The 21,092-nt window shown below is 42.3% G+C and overlaps 1 protein-coding gene across 9 annotated transcripts in view; it reads right to left on the reverse strand.

Annotated features, from left to right (window-relative positions):
- Ppp6r3 (protein phosphatase 6 regulatory subunit 3) overlaps positions 1–21,092 on the reverse strand; it is a 115,347-nt gene that overhangs the window by 21,399 nt on the left and 72,856 nt on the right. For 6 of the 9 annotated variants that reach the window (XM_055614570.1, XM_055614566.1, XM_055614569.1 and 3 more), the window contains 8 exons: positions 20,194–20,346; positions 18,649–18,798; positions 17,602–17,666; positions 14,427–14,542; positions 12,284–12,369; positions 6,141–6,227; positions 1,793–1,890; positions 5–59 (listed from right to left, as the gene is read on the reverse strand). In XM_055614570.1, the coding sequence (XP_055470545.1) occupies positions 5–59; positions 1,793–1,890; positions 6,141–6,227; positions 12,284–12,369; positions 14,427–14,542; positions 17,602–17,666; positions 18,649–18,798; positions 20,194–20,346 (810 nt within the window). The remainder of the gene's footprint in view (positions 1–4; positions 60–1,792; positions 1,891–6,140; positions 6,228–12,283; positions 12,370–14,426; positions 14,543–17,601; positions 17,667–18,648; positions 18,799–20,193; positions 20,347–21,092) is intronic. The other 3 variants (XM_055614565.1, XM_055614572.1, XM_055614571.1) reach the window with 3 other exon arrangements.

The following is a 21,092-nucleotide window of genomic DNA, read 5'->3' on the forward strand; positions in this document are numbered from 1 at the left end:
TTACACTTTCATTTGTATTGAGAGTAAAGTTGATATCTGACACCCGATCAAAAGAAACACTGTAAAGAAAGCATAAGAATTTGTAATCATCCATGGGTGGTTCTAAATAGTGCTCTGAACTTCTCAAATTTCAAAGTACTTATACTATCATTGCACTCTTCATCAATAACACACAAACCCACCTTGCTGCATTCAATGGTGCCCTCCCTGGTCCTAAGGAATGGATATAGAAAAGACCTGGGACAGGAGGTGTTGAGATAAGGCTTTCAGGCCCCTTTCTACAGTGTGTTTCTAACTTCTGTGCCAATTACAGTTCTAGGGATCACACACACACACACACACACACACACAGGCTTCCAAACAATCAAGCCCAAACACACACACACACAAAAAGCATAAAAACATTGTTAGCTACTAAGACCAATTCATACATGAAATACATGGGCAATCATGCCATCCTGCTTCCTTGACAGCATGACAATGAGGGGTAAAAGCAGTCATGATAAGCTATGTATGACTGTAAGTGGTGGGACAATGTCCTCACTCTACAAAGCTCGGTTCTAGCCAGTCACCAGACCAAGTACTGTGTTCTAAAAGAGAACGCCAGTTCTGAACTAGTAATACTTAAAAGAGTCCAATTAGGGAAAATCTAGCTGTCAAGTGGTGACAGGGTGTGGATGGGGTGTGTGTGTGTGTGTGTGTGTGTGTGTGTGTGTGTGTGTGTGTGTGTTCTGATCCTGCACAAACTATTCACGTGGCAAATACGCAGATGCCTTGTGTAGTGCTCTTGTTTTTTCTCAACAGAAATGAGCCACTGAGGAGGGTAGCTGTCTGTCATAGAAAATATTTTAGCTTCCTAGACTGCAAACTCAAATGTGTAATAAAATAGCCTATACTAGCTGAAGTCTAACAGCTACTGCAAACTACTGCTTTGGTGCCAAAGTAGACTTGGTGAAGAGTCACCACCTGAGATCTAATTACAGTGGCTTAAATTTTCCCTTCACCTCTATTCTTGACAACCCATGACCCTCATGGGATGTGTTCTCCTTCCTAGGCAGGATGCTAAATGCTGGCTCTCAGCTCTTCCAATCACCTGTACATCACCTTTCACTGCTCTGCCACAGTTTCTAGTTCCCTCTCTGCCTTTACCCTGAGTGAAGAGCAATGGTTAGATTGCTTGGCTCTTACAAAACAACCCAAAGCTTCTTACAGGGACTTCCCCAGAGCAGAGCAAACATGCAAACAGGAGGGCTGGTCCTGCTGCCCTTGTCATCTGCAGGAAAAACAACACTCAACCACATGCTGTACAGTTGTCAATACCTTCACCAGGGAGCAAACATGAGAAGGAATTACGAATTACTTGCAGTAATGCTATTAAATACACCGAGAAGAGCACTAGGCGACTGGGGTCAGACTTTATAAAAAGGGTTAAGGTGAGGACAACGGCAGGCACCTTGGTACCATATGCTTAGGAAGCTGAGGCAAGATGATACTTGAGCTCACAAATTCAACACCAACAGGGGGCAACATAGTGAGATTCATCTTAAAACCAAAGATCATTTATTAAACACAAGTCTCTGTGAAAGGCTTCAGTGTCCCACCCCACACCGGAGTCCCTTGGAGTGTGGCTCTTAGTTGTTGCCTTAACACTCAAGCTTAAGGTTGGATGCTGCAATTAAATGGCACATGGGACCTCCAACTCAGGAATGTTACAGAAGCCAGGAGAATCATGAAAATAGTTCACAAAAAACATGTGTGGGAGGTCATTAAGGAAACAAGAAAATATACTCACTTGCCAATGTCATCTTGGTCTGCAAACTTCTCATCGTTGAAGCCAAACTGGTCAATAAAATTGGACGTCATTTGTTGCATCTGATAATCAGAAAAGGCCTGGCAACCCCAGGACCAGTGACAGTGACATCATGATTCTAATGACATTCTATATACTATTTGCCCATTTGTGTTCCAGAAACCACTTTAATTCACACAGCCATGTAGATTTAAAAGTTGGTGTGTTTTTCTTTAAAAAAAGAAAAATCAAATAATTTCAGACACATTTTACCCCAAAGGGGGGAGTTTTTGAAATGTGACACACAAATTGCTCCATTACATGTCTCATTGAGAAATATTTAAGGGATCGCCGGAAAAAGTGACTACTATAAACAGTCTTTGGACAGAGAACTGGGTTAACCTTAGTGTGGAGAGGTGAGAGACATATAAGTCTGAAATTATCAGAAGCACCATCATCTCCAGAAACAACCAACAGTATCCTAACATACTGACCACCCCCAACTTCCCGCCTTCCCCTGACCACCACCAGTTCCCAACTCCCATCTGCCATAGCAAAAATAGCATCAGAAAACAAAAGACCTGGGGGACATAATCATGATCCTAGAAATGAAATGCTGGCCTAATTTTTGGTGGCTGGGAATAGTATGAAATAAAGAACACTTCTACATAAGCTAACTGAGAGACAGGGCAGAAAGCTTAAACCTCATCAGAAATTGCTCAGGAAAGCCTGGAACACTGAAAGGTCTACAGAGGAACCAATTCTATTTCCATCAGGGTCTGGTGAGTCTTTCCAGTTGAAATATGAGGAAATGTTATATTGGACCCCACCCAAGTGCTGCCAGTCTACGTATGCCAAGAGGAAATAAGCCCTCATTACACAAAGTCATCAAGTGCTACCTCACCTTCTCACTCTCACCCAGACAATGAATACCAGATCACAGGCCCACCCTGTGAGTACTACATGTGGCCAAAGACAGAGCCATGCAATAGCTCTTGCTAATGGGGCCTTTTGAGGCCACTGGCTGCAAAGGAGGAAGCTTTAATGGAGTTGATAGAGTTCTTGGGTCCCCACCTCAACAGAGCCCAGAGCCCCCATCCTGCATTGTTGAAATATTTCTGTCATTCATCTTGACCACACTAACTGTCACAGCCGGGAATTATGGCATGGATAATCCAAAGTGTATGTAATCTGAAAACAGACTTCATGTTTGGCTTTGAAAATTTTATTTTCTTAGGTACAAGAAAACAAAACCAAGGAAAACCCAACCAACTCTGACTAGAGTAGCTAAGTACAGAGAAATGAGGCCAAGCCTCATTTTCCTCTCCAGCAAGACAATACTCCCTGATCAGGCTTACAGTGATGGCATGATACGAGTTCCTGAATGTAAGGGGGTAGTGAATGGGTAAGGTCTGGAGTGTAACCAAAGCAGAATACAAAAGAAGGAAAAAGTTCTAGGTAACAAGCACTCAGGCTGAATAAACAGAAAAAAGTCAGGAAGCCTTCACAGCCACTTCAGGGAAATCAGCCCCTCTGACCTGGAATCTAAGCAGTAAGGTATGTAAGAATTCCATGGGGTCAATGTGCTGAGCAAGCAACACAAGACAGGTTGTGGATTTATCTAGACTAGAAATCTCACAGAGCATGGCAAGAATAACACCCCCCCCCAGATACTTTGTTTTTGTTTCTCAAACTTTTCATACTGTTTGTGATATGATTCTTTTGAATATGAACAGAAACGTTCCTGAAGTTCAATACTTTACAAGCAGCAAATACTCAACAGCAAATACAATGCAAATGTATGCATACATACATGTATACAAACAGATACATTCATGTGGATACACACATACTTTTATTTATCGTTCCTCCACACCTAGACAGAGCTATAGCAACAGACAGAAACTGGGATCAGAGTGCCCTCACCAGCTCTCACTATAGCATCTGAAAAGATAAAGTAGCAAAGAATTTCCTGTTTGCATCTGCTTTCTACTATTAATCTATGGAAGCCAGTACACCCAAAGTGAAGAGGTGCCACACTTTACATGCAAAGGTGCTGCCAATTCTTATGTCCCTTCCCAGAAAGCAACACACATGGCTGTAGTAAAATGGAGGAGCACTGTCCAGAACTGCCACCCTGACTTGGGTAAGGAGCAAGCTCTAACATCACCTCCACCCACTCAGCAAAGAAACAAGTCTGAATTCAATCTGACTCAATGGCATGTCCCAGGCTGCTGTGGTGTGAGGTGCTAGAGGTGTCAGCTTACTTCTGACACCCATCCTCCAGTAATGGGGAAGAGCTCATTCCCTCCACACCTCTGGGAAGCAAAGTCTGGAAGATGCTAGGAAACCAGAAAGTAATAGGGCAGAACAAAACAGGCAGAGGCACAGACGTCATGAGGCACTGGCTCACTGTTCAAACAGGAATGAGAAATTTAACAAGTTACTATCTACAAATTGACATTCTGCTGACAGTAGAGACTATAACTGGACTGAATGTGACTGAAAACACCCCAAAAGAGATATAACTCTAGAACCTGGTATCATGATGAGAAAGGCAACCCACTTTCTAGATGCCTAAAAGTAACTTCTAGATTGAATTTAACTGTAAGTTTAGGCATCTGTAAAGTCTTTGGTTTGATTTACATAAATGGAAGAAAGGCACATGTGACAAAATTTACTAACATAGTTAGGAAGATGGTAAAGGCATCCATATATATATATATTATATATACTCATTTATATTATTACACTTACAGTGTGTGTGTGTGTGTGTGTGTGTGTGTGTGTGTGTGTGTGTAAGTAAGTCATTTCAGTTCTCTCCTTCCAAAATGTGGGTTCTGGGGTTCAAACTAAGGTCTGTGGCTTAGCAGCACAACAGCTCAAAGGCAGAGCCACCTCACTGGCCAGGCATCTTTTTTCTTAATACTATTTTTAATACTACATTTTAACAGGTACAGCACCCTGATGGTTCACATTTGACCCAGCAAGCTCTGCTGAGGGTGGCAGCAGGGCATCTGGGCTCATGAGTGGCCAGGCTGACTGACTGACTGCTCTGGGATGTAAATGTGGCAGTGCAGAGGCGTGGCCAGCAGCACAGGGCTGCTTGTGGCCGTGGGCTGTGCTAGACTGCCACGCACCTGGGGCTTCTTGAAAGCAAGAAGACGTGTGCTGTTCAAGAAGACATTGATTCTCCACAATGCTCCCTAACTCCAACTTTAGCAGAATGGCTGCCAACAGGAATGAGTGTCGAGACCTGCAAGTACTAAAATTTTACTTCAGATCTATGTGGGAAAGGCTAAACTTCTTTAGCATCAAAAGCAAGCAACTGTTCAGTTGTAATACCAGAATATGATGGGCACGCAACTTGGAAGCAAAAAACAGCCACACAAGATATTCAGAAGCTTCACACACTGACCCCAGCAGAAAGTGTGACTGTGACTGAGAAAGCCAAGCACAACCCAATAGTTTGACAGTGTTTCTTTAATCCTCATCACACTAATGCCTGGGCCAGAATAGCTGAGGACAGCTTTCCCCCATGAACAGCGGATCATCTGCTTCGAACTCTCAAACTCAATCCCCAGTAAAAATTTAAACTCAACCGCCAGCTTTCCAAGAATGACCACAGAGTGAGAAACCAGTACATATTAATATTGATCTCCTGGTTTTTGTCAGAGAGATTGAATGCAGTTAATATATGGAGACAAGTTGAGGGCAGGAGTGGCAAGAGTGCTTTCAACTAAAACTTCATTTACATGCCATACAACACAATGAAACAGCAACGATAAATCAGAACATATTAATATTGATCTCCTAGGTTTCGCCAGAGAGATTAAATGCAATTAATACACAAAGACAAATTGGAGGCAGGAATGTCAAGAATGCTTTCAGCTAAAACCTCATTTAGATGTCATATAACACAATGAAACAGCACTGAGGAAAGGTTATCTAGACACACCATATGGTTCAGAGGCACTGCACAAAATTTACTCAGACATTTTTCACTGTTACTTCTGTCACTCTTAACCAAGGTCTCTGCCATGACTCTAAGACTGCACTGCCATTAAGGTCTGCACAGTGAGTATGTGAAGTGACCTGCTGACTACTCAGTCACTTTATGCAGCGCTCACCAACATCATCATTCCTTGATGTTACCCAGGAACACAACAGTAGAAGCCCACCTGGCTAAGTCCCCAGCTCTGTTTCAATCTTTTTGCCTAACTGGTAGCAATCCCAAACCACATTCTAACCCAAAGCACATTCTAACACAGTGACAGATGCTGACTCCTAAGGGCAGCTAAACTATGCATTTAAGATAAAAACAAATAGCAAAGCTTTAGGTGTGACTCACTTGCTGCAAAGAGGAATCCTGTGAGAAACCCGTGTCTTTAAAGTCAATTTCATCATCACTGGATGAATGAATATGGCAGGTTGTAACCTATATGCATAAAAATGTAAAGAGCTATTTAACACAGAAAAGTGGTGGACATTTGTATCAGCATTTTTTATGGAAAAAAAATCACATTCAGTTCTTGTTTAAAGGTACTATAACCCAAAAAACCCCAGAGATAACAGTTAAGTTGTCAAGCACACCCAGTCAATCTAGAGTCCACTCTCTGGCTGCCCACCCAGCTGGCTGGTGGTTTTATTCTTCAGGACTAGCACCCCCAGGAATTGCACAGAAAGGAAGAATTACTCCATTCAAGGGGGAAGCAGAAGTAATAGTGCAGTGCAGATGAAACAAAACAGCAGTTATGTGTCAGGCCTGTGGGGCAAAACACTACCCTAGGGATCACTCATAAGCTACAAGAAAGGAAGGAAGGTCAGCTTTGTAGATAAGTATTTCATTTCATTCTTGACTTTCTGGCCTATACCAACAAAGGCACTAGCCACAAATGCTCACACAGTTAAGTCAACAGTTCCTGGGATCAATAAAGACCCTCTGCAAATGTGGCCTCCCTGCCTAACAGAGAGTAAGTAGTCAACTCTCAGTAACTTAAAAAACAAAAAACAAACAAACAAACAAACAAAAAGCCAAAACAAAACCAAAACTGCTCACCATTCAAGGCCAAGCAATGCTAATTCAGAAACATACTAACAGAGGTAAAAATAGCTCTCACTGCTAGCACGTATGGCAATGAATGGTCAGTGAAATTTTAGAGGGAAATGTATTTCTGGAGGTCAATTGCACCGAACTTTCTAAGGTTCTCTATATTGTCTTACTGTGTAGCCTAGGCTTGTCTCAGGATCAGATCTACCTGCCTCACTCAGCCTCCCAAGTGCTGAGAACACTGGCATGTGCCACATGTCTGTTCTTCTATACTTTCAGTACAAGGTTTCTGGATAGAGGTGAAACGTAAGTGTTCTTCTGCCAACTCTGAGGCTGTGCTTCATAGCCTGGCATTAGCAAGCCAGTACACATGTTAAGTTGAAGTGGGCTTGGGATACAAGCAGAGTATATGTCATAGAAACAGGATAATTTGAAGAGAAAGTTAGTCGTCCTGAACGAGACAGCAGAGACTTGGCTGCTCCCAAGAGTCCTCCTGTCTAAGTTCAACTAGGTTATAAAGAAAGCATAGGCCAGTGGTTCTCAACCTCTTTGGGGGTTAAGTATCAGACAGCCTACATATCAGATATTTACACTATAATTTGTAGCAACAAAGTAGTAGTAGTAGCAAATTCAGTAGCAAAATTACAATTACGGAGTAGAAAAAGATAATTTGTGATTAAGGTTCACCACAACATGAGGAACTGTATCAAAGGATCGCAGCATTAGGAAGGCTGAGACCCACTGCCATAGGATTTTCCTCCCAATAAAAACAATAGTTAATGGTGTGATTAAACAACGAGGAAGCTGTTGTGGAGCAACTAGGCAGGGCCAGACATGGTTGCTAAACTTGCTGTGAAGCACCTCCCTCCAGGGAAGTGTTTATAATGCCCCTACCTTTGGAGTTGTGGTCTTATTACATAGGCTAGGCAGGCCTTGAACTCAACTAACATTATTGGGGCATGTTACCACACTCAGTGTACAATGCTTTCTCTAAAGCAGTCTTAGCAAATTTTGATTACTAACAGCACAATGAAGGCAGGCCTTCTGCTGTGTTAATGGAGGGTGTGGCTCTGAGGATGCCCACACCATAAGAATCTGAAAGAATTAATAAAATGAGCTAACGAGAGGATTTCATTGCTTCATGGGGGATCAGAATCCCAACCCATTCATCACCAGCTATGTGTAGCCTGATCTACATCACACACAGCCCTTCTGAAGCAGCAGAAGCTCAAAATGCTACTTTCATGTTTCTTCAGCTAAAACTCTGGCTGGTTTTATCCTGTTCACAGCTGCTCTGCCACCCTCACAATGTAATTAAACCCTACCACTTCTCACCGAATTTGCCACCAGCTTGCGAGTGGGTTAATGAATTAATGTCAGTGAGGCAGCTTACCTTTCAAGAGTCTGTGTTTGACCCAGAAGCCACAGAAATCTTCCCCAAAACGTATGTGGAATTATGTCATTTTTTTTTTTTTTACATCTAAGTCTAGTGGTTTCTCATTTCATCAAGATACACACTGAAGTCTCATTGTCTGCCTCTGTCTTCACTTCCATCCTTATTTGTTGAACACACAGCCACAGCAGACTCTGTGCCCAACCCCTGCACATACTTGCCGCCCCTCCTCTGCAATCTTTGTACTTTGTTTCCCTCTTTGGCTATACCACTACACCTGCTATAAAGTTTTCTTTGAGCAGTGTTTAAAATTTTATTATTAGTTTCTCTGTCTGCGGTCTAAGTGCCATAACACATGTATAGAGTCTAGAGGACAACTGTTTAGTCAATTCTCTCCTTGCATATTTACATGGGCTCTAGAGATGGAACTAAGGTCTCCAGGTTTGGTTACCTGCTAAGCCATCTCACCAGCCCATCAACAATCTCTATCTACAACTTCCCAAAGTACTCCCTGGTACTAGTTCCTCAGCACTGTGACCCAGAACAGGCTATTCGTCAAAGCCTTGCTTCCACAGCTTCTGTTTCCCCTGTGTGATAAGTACTACTGGTATCCTCTATGCCTGGCACTGCAGGCACTTGAATGTCTGCTCTATAATACTAGCATGGGCATGTACTGAACACACTCTTCCACGACAGCATTTCAGCAACTCTAATAAATTAGAGAAGGAACAACTTGAGTGACTGCTTCACCAAGACTCCAAAGGAACACTCTAAGCATGAGAAGACTGCTGAGTGTGGAGCTCATTAGAAAAAGATGCTCCGTAAGTTCCTTTCTGGGGACTTTAAGCATCTGCCATCTCCGGGGCTGAGGACAGACTATCTTGCTTGCACCTTAGCCTGCTACATCGGCAGGAAATTCACACAAGCACGTACCTATCACTCTGCCCTACCTCCAGGCCTGTCAATGATGGCAAGAAAACAGCAGTGCTTAAAAAAAACACCCTCCTTCATTGGAGGGAGAAACAAAACCTGAGACAAATTCAATTTCTCTAAGTAAGTACAAAACATTTCTATTTTCCATTTTTATCTACGTCCTCGTCCTTTAGTCAAAATTCAGATGAAACTAAAACACTACAGAGAGCATCTGAGCCATCTTAAAAGCAACCAAGTAAGGCAGCAGACTGAGCCATCTATTTAGCATACTCAATCTCGTATTCAATCTGGTAATTCCACTGGTGAATGTGCTTTTGCCAAGACCAAAAACTACACTGATAGGCACTGTCACCCTTTCAAGGATAAATAAAGTCCACAATATTTGCCAAATTATATTTATAGCAGCCTACTAACTCCCTAGATTATGTGCTTAAACAGGCTAGCCAAAACAAAGTGAATACATTCTGGGGAGGAAAAATGATCTGAAGAAAACAGCTAAATCCTTTGTTAGCTAGATTAATCCTTAGATCTTTAGAAAAGACCTGTAGTTCTTAAAAATTTCCTCCTCAAAAGGCTTACAACTAAATGCAGAACTATGGAGAAATACTCTGGGGCCAAAGAGTTGAAAAGTCCTTAGACCAATTCTACAATTCAAAACAGTAAAATCTTAAGGAGAGAGGCTAACCCAACAGAATGTCAACATGCTTTGAAAAGCTATCAATCAATCAATGACCCAAAAGGAAGTCATCATGCTTTGAAGATCTTTCAATCAATCAATCAATCAATCAATCAATCAATCAATCAATCAGTTAACCATCCATCCAACCAATCAATTATTGATTGTTGTTTAGGAGGAACATACATATGCCACTTGTGGGGAGTACGTTCCCTGCTTCCATTGTGCCGAGTTCTGGAGATCAACCTCAGGTCAAACTTTGTGGCAAAAGCTTTTACACCATGGTACCATCTCACTAGCCTGTTTGTGGGTCTCTCTACATCCAACATTTTGCTATGCAGGCTGGCTTCTCTCAAGGTCACCCTACTGTAGAATATCTACGTGTTATAAGTTTAATGACATCTCAGGGAGAATGGAGCGCCACTCTGGTGAAAGATAGTGCTCTCTTCAATACTGGGCAGGTGTAATGGGGCTGGGCTCACTCATGCACTCACTATAAAATCTCTGTGGGCCTACTGATAACATGTAAGGGAGCTGAGAAATGTGTAGGCAGCAATAGCACCTGTCTTTCCTACAGACTGCTCTCAAAGAAATCTGTTGCAGTTTTTTTAATTTTGGAGGGTGGGGTGGGATGGGTCATGAGCTAGTAGGAGAGTTGTTTTTTGTTGTTGTTGTTTTTAATGTAACCCAGGCCTCAATCTTGGAAAGTGGTTGAGGCTGCCCTGAACAGCTTGGGTTTTTCCCCCTACCTGCATGTTTATGTGTGCATTGTGTGTGGGTCCCTGGATCCCTGTGGAGGTCAGAGGTTTATGATCTGGAACTTACCATTTCCACTAGGCTGGGACCCTCCTGACTCTCCTGACGCTGGGTTACATGTATGCACTGCCATACTCAGCTCTCACACAGGTCCTCATGTTCCCACACCAAGTGCTTTCCAGAATAGCCATCTGCTAGCTCTAGCCTCCAACTTCTGACCCTCCTGTGGATTACAGGTATGTACCACTATGTCCCACAAGGAAAGGGTTTTTTGTTTGTTTTTAAAACTTCATAAGAAGTTTTAAGTGGACATTTTCTTTCTCTCTTTCTCTGTTTTTTTTTTTTTCCTTTAAATCAATTACAGGTCAGGCAGCTACATAATGAGACTTTGTATCAAAAAGGAACCAAAGGAACTACAGGAGGAAAACTTTAAAGTGTGCCAAAAAAACAAAAAAACAAACAAACAAACAAAAAAAAAACAACTCCTTTGTATATAAAAAACGGAAGGACACGATGGCTGCATTCCTACAGTGGAACTAATGTGGGAGTTCAATCAGCAACAAAATGTCACAACACAGAGGACAGTCCACTCTTCAGAGCAGAAAACCACTCACAGCCCTAGCTGGGATGGTTTCAAACCCAACCTCAATTATTTTAACTGACTAGTGCAGAGAAGCCCAAATCACCTAGCTATGTAACATTTTTATAAAAAGACTGCCAGGAGTTGATAGGAGTGTGGGGTTGTCTGACAGGAAATGGCACACACACCGGAGCCCTCAGACCTACTGTAACCACATCTTTCCACAAAGCTCCCTTCTATAGTTATCTCTTCTCTTTTCATTCTGTAGTAAAGCCACCTTAAAAAATCATTACTCCACTACTCAAGCCAACTGAGAGGCAAAGGCCTGTGCAGTGTGAAACCAAGATGACCTACTGATCCTGCAGCTCTTATCTGCTACACAACTAACTTATTGATGACTGAGGTGTTACTACAAGAAACTCAAGACCACAGTGGCTAGTCCTGAGGAGCACTTTTGAGTCTGTCCACTACTCTAATTATCAGCTACCAACGCTAACAAAGATGGATTTTCATCTGCAAAAAACTCAAAAAAAAAGCAATCATCTTAAAACTTAACGTGCTTAAAAACAAAAACACATTCCAAAGTCCAATATAATTTTAAAAAATTATCAATGCCATTATTCCCTGGCTGAAAGTATAAATTCAGTTCAGTATTCTCAAGCTGGAGTTTTAGAGTCACCTACAACCCTCTTCTCCAAAAAAATGTTCTAAAATGAGAATAAACTCTCAACTCCATACCACTAGAAACATGCAGGAGAATGTTTGGGGTTCTAAGAGTGACATGAGCTGAATGTGCAAAGCAGAACAAGAGCAAGGCAGAGGGTGGTGCTGAGGTACTTAGGGATAAGGACCTAGATAAGACAAGACACCGGTGTGGACTGCAGTGGACATGGGTGGCTTTTTAGTACTATTTTGCCATGCAAGGCAGGTCACTAGGAGGTGACTGAACAAATCAAGAATGCTGTGAATACATACTGTCCTCTTCCTGTAATGAGTCAAAGACTCATTTACTGGGCCTAATGAGTGATCTCTAACATCGTATTTTTCCAAGTAAACTAGCAATGGCTGAGAGCACCAAACCCCCATATTTAACCTGTGAAACCTACTAGATCTACCGTGTTCCTCTTGTTCGTCTCTCCTAAGGAGCTCGTGCAGAACGTCTCCCACCGCTCCCTGACTTCGTCGGGAAGATCTTCAGAGTGAAAAAGGAAAAAAGCATTATCACACAGTGACCCACAGGGACAAGGGTGCACAGTCCTCAAAGAGTGGCCAATGAACAGCACATAGGGGAGGGCAATGAGCTGAAGTCCTGGCTATGGCCAGCCCAGTGGTCCAAGAGGAATGAATCCAAAAAGCTCTGACAGGCCCAGACAACAGACTTTTGAGCCCCAACAGTCCCACCCCACCAACGATGTAGGTCTGATCTGGCCAAGAGCCACAACACAGCAGTTACTAACAAATGTCCTGCTAGAAGGAAACATGGAATTTTATCTCCAAACAACTCTTCTAAAGTAAGACAGATCTCTGGAGGCTGGGGTGGGCGAAGAACTGTTTGTGTGGTCAAGTTTAAGAAACCTTACAAATATCAGCTTGTGTACTATGTACACTTGACTGATGAATGGTCTGTGGGAACCCTGTTGGCTGCTGACATTGCACTTGTGTGTCTCCTACATGTCTACCTCATAAACAAAACATAAAATGTTTTATGGCAGAAGTATACTTTCTAGGGAACTTTAAGAGAATGACTTACAAAGGTTTTTCTGAGAAATGAAACCATGGCTATACACCTTAGAAGCCTACCTACATAGAGGGTCACCTGATAACTCTGGTTTACGCAACCATACACAGGTGCACATTCATACAGGAATTTTCTGGAAGGAATAAACCTTATCACACATGGCCTTCTCTCTTTTATAAAAAAGGAACCACAGGGAGTAGCTTGAGGAAGAGGTTTAAATTCCCCAGAAGCAAAATTAAAGGTGGATCAGCCTCAGTTTTCCTGTCATTGGGCGAGAAGTAGGCTTTTAGTGCACACTTAACAGAGCAACACTCTGAGAACAAACATGGTTACTAGCAATCCCTGCTGGGGCAGAGCCCTGAAGGTCAGATCATGTATTCTCAGTCTGGCAAAAATGGACTTGTGCTCTGAGGCTTATGTAGAAGGTACAAGTCATTCTAGGCTGATTAAATTTAAATGCTAGTAAAAAAAGAATCCTTTAGGATCCAATCTCTCATTTTAGTAACAGAGACACTGAAGAAATGCTGACAGGGCTTTAGCATCTTAGGTAAGGATTTAATCTACAGGTAATAACAGGAGGGAGGATAGTCTAGATTCTAGCCACTAGAGAGATGTCTCAGTACTTAAGAGCACTTGTTACTTTTCCGGGGGATCTGAGTTCTGTTTCCAGCACCCACATGGTGGCTCACAACCTCCATAAAGGAAGTTGCAGGGGATCCAATGCTCTCTTTTGGCCAGGTACGCATGGTGTACATACATGCATATAGGTAAAACACTAATATACATTTTTTTTTTTAAAAGGTAGGGGACTTCAAAAGAAAAAGCAAGAGCCACCATGCCTTGAGTGGCTCTACTCAAACACAGAAACACAGAACCAGGTCAGGGGCTAGAGAGATGGCTTGGGGGTTAAGAGCACTAGCTACTCTTCTAGAGGACCTGGATTGATCCCTAGCACCCACATGGCAACTCACAACCATACATTAACTCCAGTTCCAGAGGGATCTGACATCCTCTTCTAACCTCCACTGAAATGTCTGCACATGCTATACAGACACACACAAGCAAAACATCTATATACATAAATTAAAGACCTCCCACCCCCAACACAGGGTCTCACTATGTAGCTCTGACTGTCAGGGAACTCATTATATAGACCAGGCTGGCTTCAAACTTAAAGAGATCTGCCTGACTTTGACTCCCAAGTGCTGGGATTAAAGCCGTGTGCCACTATGTCTGGTGAATATAAATAAATCTTTAAAAACAAACCAGCAGGCCATCAACACTGTGCTATCATAGAAAATGACACCCGCATGCCACTTGGTTTGTAAATGAAGAGCAGAAATCTGAGTTGAGAACCATATGGTTCAAACACATTCTCAACAGCTACAGTGTAATCTCCAAACAGTCTCTACAATGGAAAGAAACTCCATCTTCAACCTGCTCCCAGCACTTCAACCCCTCACTGCTCTCTGATCCCACACAAATGTAATTAGAATTGTTAAAGAACTTACCTTTGATGAGCTGCTGTACTAATGCACTGTTCGGACCCTTGTCAGTGCTATGCACAATACAGTTAGCTATCCTTGTGAGGTGTCCCATGTAGCCGTGCCGTCGTCCTCCTTCAGCCCTGGGAAGGGGGAAGGGCAAAAATTCAGACTGGGAGGATAGGCACTTAGCAGATTCTCAAATGGAGAATACATAAACTTAACAGGAAGTATGGCAGCATAGTAACAGGACAGTTATTCCAGTCAGCAACAATGACTGTTACCAACACTATCTGAAGCAGACATTCATCAATGCCCCATGTTGCTGGAATTTTTCTTCAGTTTCAGACTTTAATCAGATTATAAGAAACTGAGGTCAGAATTTTGTTGGCTTTTCCCCCAACAGACATCAAGTTTTACTTGTGCTAAATGACAGACATCAATAACTACTAATGACATTTCTCAACTTGAGACAGTGGCTTATATGAACACATGGCTGAGGTGAGAAGGACCTTGCACTTTCTGGAGACCACTCAGAACAGCAGCCAGTAAACTCAGTGCTCGATGCTTTCTTCTGCTGAGACCTACTCTTTCCAATCACATTCATCTTTACCTTTTTAATGTATATAACTTATAAAAGATTTTTGTTGGAAACAGGGCAGAGAAAGCCCTTTCAGGAGCCACTAAAAGATAACAACAAAACCCCATGCTTGGAGGCAAATCTGGAAAACGTAATACCTGCTGGGCACTCTCCAGACCCTGTGGGGAATTTGAGGCTCACAGCGAGCTGCAAAGGCTGACTTTGGTAAGATCCAGAGACTCTGGTGTTACCAAAGACAACTTCTTAGCCCTCCGATACTTACTTAAGGCCACAGGTAAGAAACCACTGCCTATGTAAGGCTTCTGACATACTGAAGCACTAAAGAAAGCTCTTTCAAAATCCCACGCTCAGAGGACTGTTTATTCACCTGCCCTCAGAGGACAAGCCCACAGGAAGAAAACAGTATATAGGATACTTATGTGCTAGCCTGATGAGGCAGGAAGAGAAAGAGAATGGTTGGTAAGAGGTCACAGAAGACACAAAACAGCTCATAGGTCAGACACAGAAGCAGGTGTCACACAGTTCCCCTCAAGGAGATCCATTTGGAATAATGTGCGTGCTAACCAAAACCCCCGCCACAGCCACATAAGCTTAGCACCAGTTTCCCATATGGCTACATCAAAAAACATCTGTGATCATCAATGTTTACTAAGTTCATCACCACCGCCACCACCCAAAACAATGAAAGCAAGCTGATTCCAGTCCTGAGTCAGTTACCTCCTTCAGAGGAATACAGATTTTAATAGTGATGAATATCAACAGTGTCAACTTTTTGAAGAGCTCAGTTGGTAGAATGCAGCCTAGCTTTCACTAAAGCACTGGGTTTGATCATTTGCATCTCATAAAGTCATACATGGGCAACAAGGCTGTAATCCCAGAACTGGAGAGAAGCCAGGACCAGAAGTTCAAAGTCACCCTCAGCTACACAGTAAGTTTGATACAGGCTCAAAAAGAGAAGGGTTGGAGGGGATGACAAACAATGCACCTGTGCATGATAATGGATTCTATGTTCTGACTACAGTGGTGGCTATGTAAGGGCTCCACATAGCAGTCACATTTCCTAAAACTGGTCTCTACAAAAAGTGTATCATGATGACTGAGAAATAGACTTACACCTGACTCAGAAGGAAGCACAGTCAAGTTAATAAATAGCTTTGATCAAGATAGCCATGTCCATGCAGAACAGTACAACTGGATGCCATCTTTCCCCACAGAGTAAATTAATGCAAAAGAAAGACTCAACTGAAAACCAGACACTATGAAACTACTAGAACAAAGACAAACACAACACTGGTCTGTGCAGACACATTTGGGAGAATACCCCAAACCACTGATAAAAAAGTAAAAGAAGCAAATGGGATCACCTTAGACTCTGCAGAGACTGTGGGAGATGAGAAACATTATTAAATGCACATCCCACACAGAAGATTAGTGAGAATCTTAGTACTTCCCCAGTGGAGTACAGCCAGGAAATGTAGAAAAGCCACTAAAACATCCTTTCAATTCTACCTAAGCAATGTTTATGAGCTAAATAGTCATTTCTTAAGAGAAGACACAGAAATGGCCCAAAGATACACAAAAGATGCCAGTATTACTAATTAACAAGGACATGCAAATTAAAACCACAAGTTTTATAAATGGCCCAGATGAGAATATTTTTTAGAAAGTGGTATTTATAAAACAGTGGGATAGCCTGGGTGGTGGTAGCCCACATTTTTGATCCCAGCATTTGGGAGGCAGAAGCAGGCAGATCTCTCTGAGTTTGAGGCCAGCCTGGTCTACAAAGTGAGTCCAGGACAGCCAAAGCTACAGAGAAACTGTCTCAAAAAAAAAAAAAAAAAAAAGGGGGGGGGTGTAGTCAAACATAAAGAACAAAATCATGCCATTTGTGGTGCCATTTACAGAACTGAAGAACACTATTAGGAGAAGTAAGATCTGAGAAGACAAGATTGTTCTGGCTCACATGGAAAGCTGACTTCATAGAAGCATGAAAATAATAGTGATCCCTATAGGCTAGATGGGTAGGGAGGAGGGCAGAGGGTGAACAGTGAGCTCCAACCTCTCCCAATGAGTAAGACCCAACATCCTGCAGCAGGGCAGGATGACCAACCAAAGTTTACCTATACTCCTCAAAATATCAAGAAGAGAGGAGTGAGAGGGTTCCGACACAAACCAACACCAACGGTCAGGATTCTCTCCTCCCACTTGGCACTCAACCACCATCCAATAATGCAACCCATAAGCTAGGTGCCACTTATACAAACACCCAGCCTCAAATAATTGACAAAAATATTACGTTGGGAAAAAGGGAGGGAGGGAGAAAGGAAGGGGGGAGGGGAGTAGGAAGAAGTAGGTAAGAGGGAGGGAGGGAAGGAAGGGAGGAAGGAAGGAAGGAAGGAAAGGCAAGAAAGAAAGGCAGGCAAGAAAGGAAGACAGGCAAGAAAGAAGGCTAGAGAGATGCTCTTAACTCTGGCTATTCTTCCAGGGGTCCTAAGTTCAATTCCTAGGAACCACATGGTGGCTAGCAACCATCTGTAGTATGATCCAAAAATAGTCATATACATAAAACAAAGAAAGAGAGAAAAAGAGGAGGGTACTTACTGTTTCTTCTCATTTGTGTCCCAGGCTTCAAGTATTCGCTCTATTAACTGACATTTTTGAAAAAGCTAAATAAGAAAGAATACTCCAATTATTCAAACAATAGTTAAAGCATTAAAACACTAAAGCAAAAGCAGCATGGTGGCTCAACCTTTAACCCCAGCTGGTCAGAAGCACAGGGGCCAAACAGAACTCAATGATTAAACCACGCTCTGGCAAATTTAGCACAGACCTAAAACAACACTCTACTTTTAAGCTATTTTCTTTATTTTGGCTTAGCTCACTTTTAAATGTGGGCAACACAACCTGAACCAATCCTAACAGTTGTGTATATTGAGGCCTATGTGTCCTACCAAAACTCTAACAGTCAAAGAGAAGCTGCTGCGGGCTGCAAACTGCAATGAGCAACGGCACTTGTCTTCCCAGTCACCTGGCCGCTTTAGGTCAGCCTTTGCCTTCCAGATCTGGGAATAAACTATATGGAAACTAGAGGACTAAATAAAACCATAAAATGCAGAACTCTGAAAACTGACCCAGAAAAATCATTTCATATTTTACAGAAAAAAGATCCCCATGTCAGATATCAGTGCACATGCTTGTAACTCCAGCTCCGAAAGCCTGAGCCAGAAAGTTTATGAGTCCAAGACAAGTCTTGGAAGAAGCTCCTGACTCTTGCCCATAAAATACCAGAGTGACCCTAAAACAAAGATCATTCAACACAGACTAACACTCATTTCGCCACACTTTTAGGCACCTATTCAGCAGTGGAAGTTAAATTCTGGTATGCCAAAGTACAGTAACAGTATTCTCAGTAGTACTTAATTATCTATGGTTCTTTTAACCCCACAAAGTATGTTCAAACTTCTTATATTTACAAGGAAATGGTCTACAGTTCATTGACAGGTGTTCTGTGTAATTAATAGACTCACTAGTCATAGTGCAATGAATATGTGACAGCTAAACCTTACGACTTGAAGCTACTCAATCTGTCCTTCAGTTGTGAGTCATCCCATATTCTGAAAAACACAGTAACCAGGAAATAACACTTACATGCTTCAATAACAAATTGTCACCAGCAGAGTCTTGATTAGTAATGGTGCCATTTTCTGCATTCTCAAAAGGACTGGCAAGAATGAGAGCAATACAAATTTCCACTTGCGTATGTAGAAAGTTATTCCATGTGTACTTAAAGAACATGTCCTACAAGAAAAGTACAGTCTTCTTCAGTTAGCTCAATGCAGAAGCCACCACTTTAAAAAATCACGGCATAGCAACTGACGAACGTTTTCAGTGTGGGGAGACACTCAATCAGTAAAGTACTTCCCGAGTAAGCAGAGGCTCTGACTCTGCATCCCCAGCACCTTCTTAAAAGTTGGGCAGAGTGGCATATAAGTCTGTAATCCAGTGCTGGGGAAGTGAAGACAGGCAGGGCTCACTGACCAACTGGTATAGCCTAAATGAAGAGTTTCAGAGTCAATGATATTCCGTCTCAAAAGACAAGGTAGAATGGTAGCAAACTGGCTCAGTAAGCAAAGGTGCTTGACTGATTACCTGATTTTGATTCTGAGATCCCACATGGTGAAAGGAGAGAACTGACTTGTACAGGGTGTGGTCTGACCACAATAGGGAGCCATGATGCCTATATATGCATGTATGCACACAGATAAGCACACACGTACATTGAAAGGAACAAAACCTTATTTAAAGGGGGGTTTTAAACACTGCTTCAGTCTGTATAACTATCTGGCCGTTCAAAATACTTGAATTTGCCTAGAATATACTGGAAAATAGGAAAGTTCCAGTAACACAAAGGAAAGATGAGCATAATCCTCTCAAAGACAAATTTTTTTTAAAGTGATGCAAATATCTAGCTCAGTCCATGTCCATGCTCTTCATTTGGTGACTCCATTGCTTTCTCAGACCACCACGCATGCAGCAGGCTTTGCTTTGTACTTTCCACGAACTGCCCAATTAAGGCTCATTTTAAAATGAGCAAAAGTGATACAGAGAATTATTTTTATTGGAAAACTGGAGTCTAGATTAATGTAACAGTTTTGTCACAGTCTCCACTGTCAGCAGAATGTAATCTGTAGATAGTAATTTGTTAAATTTCTCATTCCATTTTGAGGTTGGGCTTCCTACTCAGAGCCTGGGTGTGCAGAGTGCAGGGCAGTCGCTTACATGGTAATTCTGTCACAGATGTGGCCCTGAGCAGTGAGCCACTGCCTCGTAATGTATGTGCCTCGGCCAGTTTTGTTCTGCTCTAACACTTTCTGGTTTCCTAGCAACTTCCAGACTTTGCCTCCCAGGTATGTGGGGAATGAACTCTTCCCCTTTACTGGGAAGATGGGTGTCAGAAGTAAGCTGGCACCTCTAGCAACTCACACCACAGCAGCTTGGGACAAGTTAGAATGAGTTCAAAGCAGTTTTTTAGTGCTCAGGGTGACAGTACTGTTAGAGATCTGTCCCCACTCCAGACAGGATGGCGGTACTGGACAGCGAGTTCATACCACACCCCTGTCAATTTATTCGACTAAGCTATAATCTCAGGAACTACCAAGGGTGACTTCAAATGTCTGTGAGGCAGAATCTCACCAATATGACACCAATGCTGTTCAGTTCCATCAGGTCTCCATTTATACTGCTGGTATTGGTTTGGAGCAGGCTGGATATCAACCTAATCACATTCAATCGAGTGTTCCCCACGGGAGGGTCCAGTATACCCCATGTAGTCTTCATCACACTTTTCTGTGGAAAAAAAAAAAGCTTTCCAATTAAGTTAAATGACTAAATAAAAAGCCCATGTGCTGACACAGCAGAAAGTCAGCTAATACCATACAATTTACACTGGAGAGAAATCTAAACTTGGAGCTGGAATCTTTACAAGAAGCCAGAAACTACATATGGTAAAAAGATGAGTGTTTACTTTGAGAAATGGGATGGATGTGCTCTGTTCTTGTCTACAAAGAGAGTTTTAATCATCTGCAATCACAAGACAGAAGCAGACACTAGAGCATGTAAGACATTCTGACGGGAAAGAGTAACAAACTAAAATGAACCACTAAGCTGCCCTCCCTGAAGATGTACCCACACGACTCCCTCCCATTCACTTATCTCTAGAACCCACAGAGTACAATGGAAAGAGATAGCAAGCTTCCACAAATTGCCCGGATCCTCCCACAAACAAACAAAAAACAAACCCCCAAACATAGTATGTAAGGCTCATTAGTCAGTCTCTTACTTCCAAAGTTCTCAGACTCTCCAATGACTGCCTAAACCAAACTCTCACACTTGCTCACTCTCCTCTTCTGGCCTAAGCCTTACATTTTCACTAGATGAAACTCCTGAGACTTTCTAAAAAGTTTCATGGTACTGGGGTGATTACTGAGCATGTGTAAGACTACATTCAATCCTTAGCACAGCAAGTAAGTTCATGAATCAATTAATTATGCTTCTTTAAACACTCTAAATCTACCTATATACTTTATCATGGA

This window comes from Psammomys obesus, unplaced genomic scaffold (assembly GCF_907164565.1).
Source record: "Psammomys obesus unplaced genomic scaffold, mPsaObe1.curated_primary_1811, whole genome shotgun sequence".
Lineage (NCBI taxonomy): Eukaryota > Metazoa > Chordata > Mammalia > Rodentia > Muridae > Psammomys > Psammomys obesus.